Raw genomic sequence first — 17,157 nt, 5'->3', positions numbered from 1 at the left:
AATCTTCTGTTCATACATTTAGCTATTTACCGACTCACATGAATTTGATCATGTGTTTTTTTTAATGGTTTTCTAAGATGTACTTAAACCTCTACAGTGGTACTGTTTTACTGCATAGCTCTGCAGATGGTGATGGGTGGGTGGTATGTTGGCTTGTAGAATGGTCTGAGATCAGAATAGAGGACATGACAAATTTAGCATTGAGTTATTTATCATAATGTTATGAATGCAGTGACTTTTAATCCCCCTGGCATGGCCTCCCACGAGGGCGTGATTTGTTAGTCACATGGTTGAGAAGGACTACTCTACATTTTTAATGGTCCTTCGTGGTTTTACGGCTTCGGAAGGTCTCAAACCATTGTGTTATTTTGTATGAAGGCTTTGTTTTGTAGAAATCTGAAGGAAAGGGTAGAAAGAGACGATTGCACCTCTGTGCAAAACAGTTGAATCATAATAGAAGAAACCGACAAACTAAAATAATAAATAGATAAACTCGTAACTTAAGCAAAGCTACTCTTAAAACTCCCAAAAGCTCTGGCCAAATATTTTTGTTCACTAGTGGTCAAAGGTCACTTTTCCTTTTCTGGACTGGAAAACAACATCGATATACCTTTTGGAGTGGATGTGTGTATACAAACTTTATTTCAGAGACAATTGACCTCAGCTCAAAATATCTATAATACATCTACACACATGTACACCGGAGGAGCTCAAGTAGGTCGACATGTTTCTGTTGTAGCTCTACATGTGGTTGTTTGAAATGTTTGTCATTTCTAGATAGAAAAACACATAAATGAACCTTTAAAAGTTAAATAATGATCATGTCAGTTCTAGTTGTTTGTAGTCTGGAAACAACTGCTTACTTATTGATTTTAATTTTCATTCTTCATTTTTGGGTTCCACATGCTGTAGAAGTTACATTTCTTTCACTGCTGTTCAAATGTATAATCTAGAAAGAGTTTTAGTTGGTAAAACAATGCCAGACAACACTGAGTTTTTATGTGTCATCCTTAACTTGACGTAGCACTTGTGTGTGAGTGTGTTTGGCAGATTTAATGGTGTTCACATGATTGTTTGTCTTTAGGCTTTGTGTGAATAAACACAATCTTGAATCTGTCATTCATCAGAAGAATACAACACATCTTTTCAAGGCTCCCCCATAGATGAGATTCAGTGTGTTGGAACAGAACTGGCGGAGCTTATTGTGGTAAAAATTGTGAAGGACGGCGCACAGTAGAAAGTGTTTACGCATCAATCTCCATCTGCATGTGTTTCCACTGCAGGAATGACTCATCTCACCTGTCTCTGTTTTTATTGGCAATGGAGAAGCCGTCTGACAGATTGTAGACACTCAATGAACCAAGTGATTTAGGCACTAATCCCCCCCTCACTGATCCTTTCAGAAACAACCAACTGTCTGGCAACGCCGCCTGGCTCTCGCCCACAACACGCCCGCTTCTGGTACCTGACTCCCACAGTGGCGTTCCCCCCCCCCCCCCCGACCTGTGCCTCAGGTCAGGTGTGGCGTAGATTAAATTCAAGTCGCTGCTCTCAGTTGTTCAAATGTTGACTTGTCTTCAACCTTCTGAGCACTAATATATATATATATATATATATATATATATATATTAATCTTGTCACGATGTAGGTTATTTTGCCCGGGGTCAGGTCAAAAAGATAATGCGTTTTGTTTGAGAACACACGACATGAACAAGGACAGCCTTATGAACGTCTCCATCAGACTGGAGCCAGGAGGTTCTGTGTGTCTCAGTCTGCTCAAAACAAAATGCTCTTTGTAGCTGAACTGTCGCCCAAAATATTTTACATTGGTCTCGCTCTCCTGTAAACCGTTATTTCATTACTGTGACGGTCATGGCCGGGCCTTTCATATCATCTTGGATGTAATGATGATTCTCATTTATTCACTTTCATCCTGCAGCTCAAGAAGTTTTCTTTTTCTAAATATGTGTCACATTTTTATCGTATCAGAGCTTGAGTCCTATTTCAGTCTGGATAAGTCCACCCTGTCATGACTCTGAGGGTGGGTCCTCCGGGGAGTATTTTACAGGAGCTGTGTGTGAGACATAATTACTATTATTGCAAATTATTTTTTACAAAAAAATAACTAAATAGGATTATCTTAATTTTTCAGGATCTGAATGGCACTTCTATTTGATTCAATGTAGTAATTTTCATTCATTTTGCCACTGACTTTGTGGGATGTATTCAAGTTTGTAGACCTTTGATTTATGCACAATCTGGCCTTCTTAACACCTAATGTGAATTGACCTCTTTGTCCAGCGGTGGGGGGAAAATGCAATGCAGACACGCCAAACAGAGACACACACACACACACACACACACACACACACATTCCCACAAACGTACGGCTGGAGTGGTTTATATGGCGGCAGTAAAAAGAAACGTTGTGTGAAATGAACCCACTGCCAGTGTTACAGTGTTTTGGAGGCAATGTTTTGTTAGAGATGAAGAAATGGACCCGCCCAGAGAGTCATGTTTATGTAAAGAATATTTATCTGAGTAACTTTTTCCAACTCTACAGGTGTGCATATTCTTGGCAAACAGCCTGTGCGTCTGTGTTACAGAAAACACAATGTTATAAAGTCACTCCAAGCCCATTTCGTATTTTTTAATTTGTGTTCCATTAACTTGATCCATCAAATAATAATAAGGTCGATAAAAGCTGCTCACCATGAAGAAAAGCTATCGTAGTATCAAAGTTAAAAACAACACAAATCAATATAAATACTGAAGCATACAGGTGATAAAGATAAAGTAACAGTAGCTGTTCAGTGTGGTCGATCATCCTGCTGTCTGAGGAGCGCAAGGCTGTCATTAAGAGAAAAGTACAGGGACCACCCTTTCTCTGTAAATAATTAGATTTCTTTTAGACCACCATGCTGACCAAAATATCCCAAAGAGAGTGCTCCTCTGAAGGAGTCAGGCACGTTGCTTGTTTCTCTAAAATTCAAACTTGCCAAAAGCAACATTAAGTTAAATACACCGTATAATAAATACATATACTGTAAATGACTGTAGATTTTACTTGAAAGAGTCCTGAAATATCTAACTTGCGCTGTAAAAGCTCACAGTGTAATTTTGATGCACAAACTGGCTTTGGAAAAAAAAAAGATATATACACATATATATAATGACATGCTAGCATACGTTTACCCTGCAATGAATACGGGTAATGAGACGCAGTGGCAAAGAGAAACATATTGATAAGTATCTGGGATTTTATAGCTAGCTGCATGGGAAACTGTGGAAATAGCTGTTTGTCACTGTTACACACATGCACCCTTTCAGCATTCTAGGACTTAATGTGTGGGGTAGAAGTGCTCGACATGAAAAAAAGCCACAGCATAATGTTACATTCTCCACCAGTGCATATTGTTTTGCTGAGAGGACAGCGGGCCATTCATTCATGAGCAGCAGGTGCTGTAGCGTCTTGTGTACATATGGATGCTTAAAGGAGGACCACAGTGCACCCTTCGGTTTGGTTTTTATTGAGCAGATGGTACTTGCTTAGCGGCGTGAGGTGAAGGAGAGGATCCCTTTTGGACTGTTTTGTAGCTGAGATTGGCTCAAACATTGGGTGTCCCGACGGATTATGTCCACATACAATTGATTGTAATTGATACGTGTGATTTATTAAAGCTATTTTAATATTGTGTGTTTGATCTGTATCTCCATGCTGAGAGTGTCACGGTTTGGTTCTCCTTCCTGTTTTATTTTGTAGTTTCTTGTCTCTCGTGTCTCTGGGTGAGCTTCACTTCCTGTCCTGTGATTGCCTGAGTGTTCCCACCTGTGTCCAATCACCTGCACCTCCCTTGTGTATTTAGGCCCCGTGTGCCTGTTGTCCCTTGTCCCTTGTCCCTTCGTTGTCTTTGTCAGTCGTCGGTGGTGCACGTCCTTTGGCTTTTGATTTTGTGGTGAATAAAGAGAACCTTCTGGAAACTCCTGTGTCCTGCCTGCCTTCAACCTGCACCACCGCTTCCTGACAGAGAGGGTGATGGAAGGTTTTTATCTAATTATATTCAATTCATAGGAGGCTTTTGTCCAACATATAAGCCCTCCATTCTTTTATTTAAAGTGGATAAGTATATAAAAATATATAGCAGTTAACATTCCTGTATTGCATTAGAATTTAAATGGATGTGATCACAGTAGAATCCAACTGTCAACAAATATGTGGATCTTGCAGTGAAGGGGACGCATGTGGTTTGTCCCCAAGGGGGCACCATACTTTTAGTTTTCTTTCACCTGTTGATATCAAATCAACTGAATATTCAAGCAAATAAAGCTGACAAAAGGTTTTCCTCTCCTTAACAAATATGGTCAATGCACGAATTGCATATAATGCCCATAATGATGTTTTCCTCTACAATTTGCTCTTAGTGATTTGCGAGCATCATTTGCTGCTCGCTCATTGTTGCTTTGTCTGAACTGCTGTTATTTTCTTTTTCTTTAAGCGTCCCATTTTCTCTTTCCCTATGTCTCACTTTTGTGTCTCGATCTGGACATCGTGCACACGTCCAGCTGCCCTTAAGCCTCAGCAGCCTCCCAGCCTTCAGCAGCAGAAAGTACTTAGTGGTCTAAAAGAGGGAGCGATGGGCTTGGCCAAAATCCCTGTTTGGGCTACGACAGACTTCTAAATAAACGGCTGCAATGCGACACCGTTGTTGACCAGTACAGAGGGGATTGTATTTAAAGTGTACCAATGTTGTCTTTGTGGTCATTCAGCTGTGACGAGACAAAACAGAAAGAGCACTGTTACTGTAATGTGTACTGCTGTGATGAAAGTAAGCACATTGAAGATTTGGATCAGTGTCTGTAATTTACTTGTTTAAGATAAAATGATTTCCTTAGTCATGGTTTCTTCCATTGTTTTTTGTGTGTTTGCTTACCACAAAGTGGATGAAACTAATTCACTTGTTACATCTTGCTTGTTTAATCCGTGGCAAAGTACACACAAAAAAAAATAGTTGTTGTTCATGGTGTTGTATGTCGCACTATTGGCTACAAGCAGTTACTTCCAGGGTTCTCTGCTGGTTTAGAGAAAGTTACCCTAAGGTGGTTTTAGCTTAATATGTAATGGACAGGTGGTTTCAGTTGTCTTGTCAGACTGTTGTCAAAAGGCCAATACGCGTTGTTCCCTAATGTCACACACGTCTTTAAGCCGGCGCTGTCACCTCAATAATAGTGTGTAGAAATGATAATAGTCAACAGTAACTGAGAAACCAAGCCCACGGGTCTGGGGAACACGTCCCTCCAGACCCCCTCTGAGCACATGCACACGTACAAAGGTCCACACCAGAGTACAGCCTGAAACAGACACACACACACACGACCTTGAGGGTGTTAGCGGTGTTGACGTTTGTTTGGACGGATCCTCAATTCCTCAGACTGCTGCGAGGTCACATGGCCTGACATCAAAGAGGAGAATTTCATCCTGTGCGACGCTAAGAGCTCTGGTGTTTATTCTGACCGTCTGACTGTCTCGTGCGGGTGTCTCTGTCCGTCATGCTCGCCTCGCCTCGCCTTCCTCACTGATTACCCGTGTCTCTTTATCTGTCTTTTTGCTGGTAACTAACGGTCTTTGTTGTGACTTTTTCTTTCCATCTCAGTCTTTCTAGTTCTTTGTTTTCCCATCACCGCTTTATTGTATTCAGCGATGACGGATTTATCCCCCCGTGTGATTTCCCTGTCGAGAACGATACATTTTGGGCTACATTCGGAAAGCCTTCATCCGATGCGTTGCATATCAGGGTGACTGGAGTGGGCCAGTTCTTGGCTCCTTTTCACTGGAAGGCCATTTAGCTTAAAATGGTGCTCCTCCAATTTCTCTCAAATTCAAACAGATGCAGTTTTATTTAGCAAAACTTCTTTAATCTTTAACTTTATATGATTTTTCCCTAGATATGCATCAACTTGAAATAAAACAAAAGGGGCAGATGAGAACTTGAACAATGGGCTAAAGTTATGGAATTGGAGAAAATCTTTGTGGCATTTAGTAAAGAAAGGGTGCAACATCAGATTTTTGTTCAGTGAGGAACAATACTGTTCTCTCTAAAGAAACTCCCTTTAAAATCCATACATTTAACAGTCCGATTGTCTCGCCACCAAGCTGTGTGTTCGCTGCAGAGTTATTCATGTGCATGGTTAGCTGTGAGTTTCTCCCCCCGGGGAGGTGTTTTGTTTTGATGTCCTTCCCTCCAGTCAGATGAATGGCCACACGGAGGCCCGGGGGGGGGAGGAAGGGACCTTTGGACATGTTAAAGGACACCTGTGGGGCTTTCGGGGGGCCTCCGCATGATGGACAGGGTTCCGCTTCAGGTGGCAGTAATTTCTCTAAGCCATGGGGAGGGGCAGTGGGGTTGGATTTTGTGTGTGCGTGTGTGTGTGTGTGTGTGTTTGTGGGGGTTTAAGCATGTGCTTGAATTGACTTTGTTGTCACAATTTTAAGAAGAAGTTAGTTTTATACATTTGACAATAATGTTTTCTGTATGTTTGCGCTGTATCTCTGAATCTTTTGTTTCCTTATCATTAACTAACTGCACCTGTTGTGTATGTGTTTGGATGCACACATTTACGTATATCCTGTAAACAATCATACACACGTGCTATGTGTGTATGATTGTGGATTCAACCCTATTCATCCAACACTAATTGCTTCTAATACCCCCGGAAACAACTATAGAGCGTGACAGTGTCTCACCCACAACTAATTATTTTGTAAATACGATATCTCACATGATTGTGTGTTTTGTGTGTGTGTGTGTGTGTGTGTGTGTGGGGGGGGGTGTTGCCTTGCCTAATATGCTTTTATCTTTTAACATGTGGAGATCAGCTGTTAGACAAATGTGGCATTGTCGAAGGCTGCGGTAGAGCCGTGTGTGTGTGTGTGTGCGTGCATGTGTGTGTGGATGTGAAGCTGTGTGTAACTCGTTCAGAGCCTCGTTGGTTTTGAACATTGGATACTGAGCTGGACATATGTACCTGGAGAGCTCCTGGTATTTTAATGAGATGACGGGGGCTTTTCATTAAATGTCACAGGGCAAACTTCTAGCATCATGATCCATGGACCATAGAGGTGCATGTAATTATAGCAGGATAAGAAGATATTTAATGTAACTAAATCAATTTGAGTACAATGATGACTACATGTGCTGCAGGAGCAAAGTACAGAGTGTTTAGAACTGTGTTTATGGTTCGAGGGCCCACTCATTTATTCATTCACTCATCAGCCAAAAGTTTGGCAAGTGGACACAAAATCTATTAATTCACTATTTTTTTTTGTGTTCACAGTAAGTTAGTTACTATGAAATAAAACCTTCATATTGGTGGGAGCTTTGTGGTAAGATAAAGCTGCTGTTTGCATGCTGTAAATTAGTGATGCCGCAGTCTCCAAGCTGAAGGACGCGCTGCTTTTGTAAAAGTCAGGACTGATGCGTTCATTTATTCCTCGTCCTCACACGCCAAACGTCTCCCAGGCTCATCAGGCAGTAATCACGAGATTGACTTACATTCAGTTGTTGTTTATACCGTAACAATTTAACCACATGTTCCCCTCACCTACACCCCGACCATCATTACCTCAAGCAGCATGTCAGCAGGGAACAATCAAAGAGCTGTTCAGCACAGATATAGTTGGTCTATTAAAAATCACTATGTGTATTGGGATAAAAAAACTATTAGTGTCAGGAAGATATAGATGAATAAGCTGAATATAAGATAAATGAAGCTAACCCCTGATTTTACTTGATTTTTTTAAGATCCTAAGAGCACACAGAACAGGTTAGACATTATAGTACTGTCACTTTTCAGATGAAGATAAAGTTCTCCAAATAAAGATAATGCCAGTAGGCGATAGCTTATGGATGGTCTGTAATTAATGAGCTATCTGATACATTTCCATTTACACAGGTTTATATCAAACTCCAGACAGATCCTTCATAGACCCACACATCACCAACTGAAATGCACTCCGTCTGGTTTTGTTACTCACCTGATTGGACTACAACAGTTACTAAATCCACCGTTCTGTAACAGCTTGTGTAATGAGGTGCAGAGATGTATAAAACAACCAGATCATGATTTTGGATTATGAGATGCAAAATAATACACACAAAGCCTTGTACATCAACCATCAACATTGGGGGGTTTAGGACCCCCCCCAAAAGAAAATAAATGGCGTGGCAGTGGAGACTCCACGCACTCGTACGCATCGGCCGGCAGAGGCAAAGATCGGTATGCAGCTTCCACTGGCAGAAAATGCACACACACACACATCCATAAAGGCATGTTTCTACGTGTCAGGGCCGTTAGCTTGCAGAGCAAAGGTCATCCCGAGGGGTCAGCGTGTCAGTCTTATGTTTCAGCCATAGAGGAGGTCCTCTGTTGCACACTGAATGGACCCTGTGAATGGTGTCTTCCAAAAGAGAGGGAGATATGGTGGGAGCCAGGCGAGAGAAACATGAAGAACAGTTGATTCGGGAATGCAAAGGCTTGGTGGGGGTCGGGGGGCACGAGAGATCTTATTGACTTGTTGAGGTAACATACTGACCGCAGCGTGTCTGTGTCTGTATGTGTTTGTAGTATTTTTTTACACAGATGTATAAATGCGTTGATTCACAGCGAGTGTGAATACTTGCAGTGGAGCGGTGATAATATGAGTGCGTGCATGAATGAATGAATGCATGTTTTGTGTGTTTGTGTATGTCTCTCGGTACAAGAAGGTCCTACGGTGGTCATACGAGACCCTGCGGTGAACTCAAGGATCCACGAATAGTGGATGCTCTATATTTGTGAGCTGGACCGAGGCCATTGACCCTAACACTGACCCCCACACCTGCCCTATGCGTGTGTGTCTGTGGATGGTTGGATGCTCTCCTTCCGCAACGCACACACAAGCTGAAAACTAGATTCTCACTTCTTCCCATTCTTGTAAAATATCAAGCCATTTTTTTATTGGTTTTTCAAATGGAGTTGCATATCAAAAGACTAAAAGCCACCGTCAGCTGGACAACAGCATTAAAGCTTCAAAATAGTGGAGCTAATTCACTGTAAACTGACATGTAAACCTGCCAATTTTCTTAAAGTAAACTAACTAAACCAACTATTGAATGACAAAACAGATCCATTTCCATATTTATTCATCCATTTAGTCACTGCCTCCACTTCCCAAAGGGTCAGCGTTCAGGCCTCTAAATACATGCGATGCTTTTTCAAGAGTGTCATGTTTTTTCTTCTAAAGTAAGAAATTGTAGACCTTGTATCTTTTGTTTGTGTGTGTGTGTGTCTGCATGAGAAATCACTGTCAGTGAATGCGTGACCAGTCCCTCAGTTCTCGTTCCATACTCGGGTCACGGGGGTCGACAGGCCATATGAATGACTGCCTGTTATCAGGTGCTGAACACAAGAGTGTGTGTTTTTCACCCGTAATCAGCCCCATCTTGCTGTATTTCATAATTCCAAGATGAATGAGCACGAGACAAAAATGAGTTCACAAATCAGCATTGTTTACCCAAATTTTCTGCTTTTTTGGGACATTCGATCGTTTGACATGGAGTGTAACTTATATAAGAGATAATAAAACAAGTGTAATTAAGATATTTTACCGTCCCAGCGTTAGCTTCTTTTGGGTAAAAACGTATCTGCGTATTTCTTTAATGTCGCGGCCTGTTCAGATTTAGGTCTTAAAACAACGCTAATTTCCCTTTATTTCTCTATCTTTATCTTTTCCCTCTGTGTTTTCTCTTCCCTATTTTACTCATCCTTCTCTTTTTCCAACCGCTTTCCCCCCATCCTGCTCACTGTCCCTCATTTCGTTCCTCCCCCTTTCTTTTTCTTGCTAATTGCCAACTCGTCGTAGCATCCCGGGAGCGGGGAGCTCATTAATTGGTGAAGAGGAGACAGGTGGCGCCACTATGTTGTGATGCTTCTTGTTAGTTGTGTGAGTCAGTGTATTGTGTTCATGTTGTGTTTGCGTGTGCACGTTTTTCATGGGTTTTGCCTAGTTTGTGTGTGCATTAAATGTCTTTATGTGTGTGCGGGTGTGATTCCTGCATGCACGCAACTGTGTGTGCTTGGTGTGCATGTGTGTCCCTGTTAAATGTGTGTGTGTGTGTGTGTGTGCCCTTGCTTGTTAGCGGCGCGGAGGCCCTTCTCACTGTAATCTCTTTGTTAATGCAGTGCGAAAAGGGCCTGGCGGGGGCATGAACTCCCCACGCTCTTATCCCACTGCGCCACTCACCCCTAGTAGACCCTCATGCCCCCCCGCCATCCTTTCCGACACCCTGCTTTGCTCCCATCACCTCCCCCGTCCGACTCGATTCCTGCCCAACTCTCTCCTCCCTCCCCCGTGTCCTGTTGTCCCCCCTTCCTGTCTGCTTTTGTTAACATCAGAAACTTAAGCTGTATACTTTGCATTAGGTCCCCAAAGATGCACCTTATTCAATAGGACACTGTATTTATGTGTTAAAACAAGTTACTTGTTTCTTATCGTCACTGCAGCGTGTTTAAAAAGTGCAGCTAGCAAATAAATAATACAAAATATGACAACTGTGGAGTTACCGGTAATTAAGGTGATAACGCTGCAGAAGTTTTATATTTTATTTTTGCTTTAACATTTTACAAATGATGCGGCCCAACATTGTTTATCAATTGTCATGTTTCCATCATCAAAGTATACATGCTGATTTTACAGCTACTAATTTCAATACATTGGGGATTTTTAAATGGTTATCCAGTATTCTTTATCTGAATTAAATACACTGACAGGAATGACTAACTTTGAATGCCTCACTCTCAATATCTTTTTCTCTCTCTCCTCACTTCTCTGACTTCGCTGCTCTGCTGCAGTTTTTGTTTTATTAAAATATTCCTCTCACTTCATTCTGGCCCTCACATTTCCCTCAAATAGCTCTCATTTGAAGTCTTCATCAAAACACTTTTTTCACAATCCCCGGGAGCACGTTTCTGTTTGTCTGGTAAAAAAAGCACCACAAAGCAGCAAGTTCTGCCTCACAGATGGCGTTATTGCCTGGTCAAATGGTGGCCTTTTGGCAGCTTCAGAGGAACTGGTGTCATTGGGAAACCATGTGCAGATAAATGAGTTTGTGTTGGGTTGTGCGGGTCGGGAATACGTGTCTTTGTACCCGCGTGTCTCCATGTGTTCATGCAGGTGTCGGGGTTACCGGCGGTTTGTGGGTCAACTCCTGCCCCCTGTGTCACCTTGCTCTGTTTGGCCCTAAACAGCTACCACAACAGGGCCTCTCCAGTCCCTCGCTCCGTGCTCTTTGTTCTATAATCCGCTGTCCTCTTCTATCCAGCTACTGATTATCTGATAATCAGTCTGCATGTGTTACCTGCAATTTGCTGATGCTTCCCCCAAACTCTAGTTATTCTCTTTCTTTTATTCAGAACGGGGTGTGTTTCTTTTGTCTAAGGATAAGACTAAAGCTCCAAAAGTGGTAGATGTTAGAAGGAGTGTGCGTGTGTGTGTGTGTGTGTGTGTGTGTGTGTGTGTGTGTGTGTGTGTGTGTGCGAGGGCTCACACGCGTTTGGGACGGAGAGAAGGAGGGGCAGCAGCAGGAGAAACCAACAGTGAATAGTTTTATTGGGCTTTGCTATTCTTGGCTGTGGGAACAGTTGTCATTGGCCATGGCAACATGTGTAGCTCTTTTATAAGCGTAAGCTCCCACTCAAGGTGGTCCTCTCGACCCATTCAGGGCAAAATCAAGTTAGTTTTGAGTAATTGGAACTACCAGAACCCCATGCTTGTGAATCACTGTCTTATTGCATCATAGAAAGTCAAATAATTGTAAACAACTTGATATATTTAGATGATTTTATTTGCATGTCAACATGTGATATTGTTCTTAATTCGATTGCTAATATGTTGCTGCTGGTTGACCATCTGTCAAAAAGGCCTCTGCCTGAAGTGAAGCGGCGACAGCTCAACAACTCCGGATTCTTACAATAATTTAGCCTCGTGACCGGCATGTGCCTCCTCAGAATGAACTTGTGTTGAACTTGGTGTTGATGCCGTAAGAATTGAAAAATCTCAAGCTTCCTTCTTTATGGCTTCCCTTTTTTTATTGCAATCCTTTTGGAGTTTGTACCATGTTTCAAACACTAGTTTTTACTGCTTGTGACACAATTAATTATTTCAATGTTTATTGGCAGCATATTGCGTGTGCTTTCAAAGACATTAGACACAAGTCAGCGATGCAAATATCAGTTATATAACTTTCTCTCTTTAGCCTTTGTGCAATAATAGCTTTTACTTTAACGTTTCTGTGCCTAAGAGCAAAGTAATTCTGTAGAAAATATTCCATTTGCCAATTGGCTTTGGGGGGAACTCAGGCAATCATTTCAGATAGTAGAGGAATGATTGATGATTTAAAAATGTATGATATCATGGTTACAGTGTTGGATTTCTGGTTCTCCATCTCTGTTTTGTTGTACCTCGCCCTGACCACACCCCTCCCTCCTCCTCGTTTTATGGGGTTGTAAAGTGATACAGTGAGTGGTTTCACAATGATAATAAGAGGCTGTAAAAGCCATTCCTGGTCTGTCATTAGACCTTCATTAAGTTTAATTGGCTTGACACCTACTTGTGTGTGTGTGTGTCTAGCTGCAGTAACTTCATTGGTAAAGTTTTCTCTGTAGTGCATAGAGGTGTGTTTAGTCCTTTATGGATGGGATGTGTGTCTGTATGTTATTGTATACGTATATACTCGATAATCTATATATCCGTTGAGGTTTCTAAACGTTGATGAAAATAAGAAAGATCATTACTTTTGTCAAAGATGTGAGGAGGTCTTGAAAGGCATCTCTCTGTGTGTGTCAGACCGTACAGTGAGCTCCATTATCAATGTGAACAAAACCGTGTTCAGTCAATTTGTGTTTCTTTATTTAAATCAAATTTAAAAATGGTTTAACTGCAGAACGTCAGCATCAGTTTGACATGATCCACCGCTTGACTCTGAATGTCTTGCCTTGCTTGTCACAGTCCATCGGGGGTGTCCACTGTGGACAATCAGTGACCCTGCGTAGTCCGTCTCTATCGCGGCTTCATCATTCATGCCTCTCCTGATGTTACCAGTTATTCCTTCTTTTCCTAATTTCCCTACTCAATTCTGAGGGATGTTTTGGGTGTGTTTGTCACAGGAGGAGCTGGAGGCTCCAGTGGGTCTCGGGCTGCTGTTTTTGTTGTATGTTGCAGGGTTTAACACTGTTGGTAGGCTGCCGTTTCACCCCATCCTCCATCATCGTGTCCTTTTGCCTCCCCACTGTACCCCACACACACACACATTACTAACACCACCTTTTCTTGCACACACTGCTTGCCTTTGTCCATTAATCTTTAACACCAGCTCCTTCGTGTCCCCCCCCCACCCCCCAAACAACTTTAAACATTAAGATTTCTCTGTAAAAAAGCATGTGCTGCTTTTTTGGCTCAACTCTTGCTGGACGAAAACCAAGAAGCAAGAAGCACCACTTAATGTGTCTTTGAGTGAGAGAAGACGAGAGTACAAATGGGCTGTAAGAGGAAGAGAAACTACGCACATCACACCCACACCCCCGACCCCGTGCTCTCATACACTTGTTCTCTCACTCCTTCAATGCGGCTCCCTCTCCACAGACCATTCAGGCGGAACGGACCGCTATGTAAATGCACCGGTGAATCGGAATGAATGGACGGGCTTAAAGCAGATTATGTTAAACTGCTTGTTAGTTTAAAGACGTGCTGAAGTACATTGCTGGGGATTAGCAGATGTGCTGCTGTGGCACAGAGGTGTTTCTCCAAAATGTAGTTAATCCCTTCTGTCTGTTAGTCGGTTCACACGTCAAATAAAGGGATGAGGCTTCTAAAAGTGAACCAGGAAACGGTAAATTGGTATTTAAATCCTCTGGCGCAGATGGAAATCCCTCAACAGAGATTAGGTATTTGAAAAAGAAAAATGTAGGTAAAGTATGTTTATATGTCCATAATACGAGAGAGCTTCAGTCTTTCATAGTTTTTTTAACAGTTTACAGTTTTTATCAATTTATGAACCAGTAAGAGAATCCTTTCCTTCATAAAAACGTATTAACATTTGCAGATGCCACTTGACAGCATTTGAGGAATCAGACGGGGGCCTAAAAAAAAAGTCCTTAAAGTTTACAATAGTAACAGTCAAGCAACGTGGAGCCACTGCGTTGGTGGAGCAGCGCTCTGCACCTCTACAGCAGATCCTGGTGAAGACGAGAGGACAAACACGTACCATCATGCATTTGGTAAATTAGAGGTCTGCTCCCAGGGGGCTTGGCTTTGGTGGCGTTGTCATGTGATATATTGTGGAAGACTGCTCACCAAAGCGCCTCAGCGCTCACGAACATCATGTCCCTTTTTATATCAACTTCAAAGCCAGTGTGTTTTCACAGCTTTTATAGCGACATTTCTGAAAGCAGAAGCTTTTAAGCGCTGACACTGACAGCTGCTGACATGTGAAGTTGTTGTGTTATGACAAGCTGTCCAAAGTGAAGTGCCAATTCATTCTGAATTGAAAGCATATTGACCCCCACTCCTCCCTGGGACACATCATTTGAATGTGTAAAAGGAGCTCGAATACCATTAACATATGAAAACCAGAAGCAGTCACTCAAAAAGGGTTTTATACTCCAAAATCAAATGTCTAAGCCACTTGTTTTTAAGCCTTAAACTGGAAATTCACCTTCCTCTCCTCCTCCTCCCGGAGCTCCCTCATATTTCCTTTGAATCGTCTCGGACACACCTCGTCCTTCTCTGATCGGCCCTTTTGTCTTTTCTTTAGTCTTCCTTTTCTTTGAGTTTCACTGCTCATCCCTTGGTTGTGAGGGTCTCAGCCATTCATCATAGGCCCAGCATGGGGGGTGACACTATGGAAGAATAGCATGGCTATGTATGTGTGTGTGTGTGTGTGTGTGCATTTATCTTATCATTCTACCTTTAAAGTAACTCATTCCTCAATTTACATGATAACCTGCCCTCTGCCGACGTTCATTACACTCTCTCTCTTTCACACAAACACACACACACACACACACAAGCGCACACACACACACGGCTTTGCAGCTATTGAGTATTGGGGGCAAATGCTGTCGCAATTTTTGAAAGACTTCCCGCGGTTAGACATGCTTGAAATGACATTCACTGGAGGAGGGGAGTAGGAAAGGGAGAGAAAGGGGGAGGGCAGCTGAGCTGGTGAGTTCCAAAAAAAAAAGAAAAAGCCAACAAATGCAGGAATGATGAAGGAGGTGGTTTACTCACACAGGCACATGCAGTATAACAAAAGTCTCCTGAAAACAACGGTGCCATCCCGTCTCTTCTCATACGACATCTGAGTATATTTATGTTCTCGCCCTAAAACAAGGCGGTACGTTGGTAACTTCTGTAGAACCAAAGAGTGCTCAAGTCCCCGAGTGTTTGGATGATGGCTGAATCAGCAGAAAAATACAGGTGCCTGATATTTACAAATCATTTTTATTGTTAACCTACCAAGACTGAGGCTACTGTATTTTTTTATTTTTATTGGTGACTCCCTCCATCCATCTTGTCCTCAAATCTAGAAATGTGCTAAATATCGGTAGCTGCTTTGCTGGAAACGGCGATGTACTGCATCTGGATCTGGTTTCCACGTGACACGGACCCGGCGCTCCCGTCAGTGTCCGTGTTGAGGTCCCTGTGGGAAAGGGGCTCCGAGGAGGAGGAGGAGGAGGAGATGAATGGAGAAGGAAGAAGAATAGGGCCGAACTGTTTGTTTTGCGAGTGATTTTTTCCCTCTCATTGATGATGGAGGGAGCCCGGCGGCTTATTGTTTGTCGCTAATGAACAACATGAACCGGTGTGAGAAAGAAAACAAAAAACCTTTGCCCCCCATATTTAACCTCAAAACTTTAAACTCAGCATTTTTATGTGGGGCTTTTTCGACTAATAGCAAAGTGTCCCCAGCACACACAGTTCTATACACATGCCTTCCAGGCAAGAGGATAGCTCTGAAAAGGAAATATTCTATTATATTGTCTCATTCATTCATTCATTAGAATAACCATATAAGCTTTGGGCAAGGGTGATGTCCTTTAAAGTGTCTTTTCCAGCTACCCGACGTCTTAACAGATCAAAGATTTTACTGGGATCCATGAACTGTATTACCACATGTGTTTTATTTTGTCAAAACACCTTTATCTCAATCAAGAATATTTCAACTGGTAATATAAACTGTTGGTACAGGTCATTCTTTGTAAGACACGTCTTCTCTCATTCAGACTTCTCTTATTTCAAAACAAAAATCCTCTTTGTTTTAGCAGATTTGAAATCATTGCTTGTAATGAATGAACTTTGCCACTTGGGCTGCTGCTCTGGAAAAGAGCTTCTCATTCAGTGGCTGAACGTCCAAACCTCAAAACGCATGAACACACATCCAGACCCCAACAACCAAAGAAATGCGATTGGCGGTTTTGTGTCTTATTCATATTGTTTCACAATATTCATAGTAATATAGGCACCGAATCCCCCAAATCCTGCTGTTTTTTTTTTCAATACCCCTCCTTCTCCTTTTTACTAAACCCCATCTAGCTCCTGTCTGCTCCCTGCCCCCGTTTTTTTCTTCCCACTCATATCCTGTGTGTGTGTGTGTGTGTGATCAGGTCAGCCCTCCCTACTTGCCAAGTGAAGTTAACTCCCCCTTCTCTCTCTCTCTCTCTCTGTCTCCCTCTCTCTCAACAGGGTTGCTACTGTCAGTCTGGGTTGGAGGACGATCTGCTGCCATTGCCGGTGTGTTTTGTGTGCCTGGTGTGGACTTTCTCACGTTGTGGCGGACCAACGCGCTCACATACAGGAGCTCGCATACCCGGCACTCCTCCTCCCGGCCGCTCTCACTGGCCCTCACACACTCGCCCTCGGAGGGAGAGGCAGAGCGTTGGTGGAGGACCCGGTCGGGGTTGCACTGGGCTGAAGAGAGGAGCAACACACTCTTACCATGCCAGTGCAGGGAGACAGGCTGAAGCGCTGTCTCACCCTCTGCCTCTGCAGCCGGAGTCCTCTGCTGTTGCTCGGACTCTTCTGTCTTCACACTCAAGCACAGGGTGAGTTTCTGCAAAAACCTT

General features: G+C 42.6%; 1 protein-coding gene across 3 annotated transcripts in view; it reads left to right on the top strand.

Moving 5' to 3' along the window:
* bmpr1ba (bone morphogenetic protein receptor, type IBa) overlaps positions 1 to 17,157 on the top strand; it is a 45,199-nt gene that overhangs the window by 12,376 nt on the left and 15,666 nt on the right. For all 3 annotated transcript variants that reach the window (XM_062562299.1, XM_037483359.2, XM_062562300.1), the window contains exon 2: positions 16,778 to 17,136. In XM_062562299.1, the coding sequence (XP_062418283.1) occupies positions 17,031 to 17,136 (106 nt within the window). In that variant the 5' untranslated portion in view covers positions 16,778 to 17,030. The remainder of the gene's footprint in view (positions 1 to 16,777; positions 17,137 to 17,157) is intronic.

This window comes from Pungitius pungitius, chromosome 5, assembly GCF_949316345.1.
Source record: "Pungitius pungitius chromosome 5, fPunPun2.1, whole genome shotgun sequence".
Taxonomy (NCBI): domain Eukaryota; kingdom Metazoa; phylum Chordata; class Actinopteri; order Perciformes; family Gasterosteidae; genus Pungitius; species Pungitius pungitius.
Note: the sequence above shows the minus strand (reverse complement) of the source record. Positions and strands in the feature narration are given on the sequence as shown.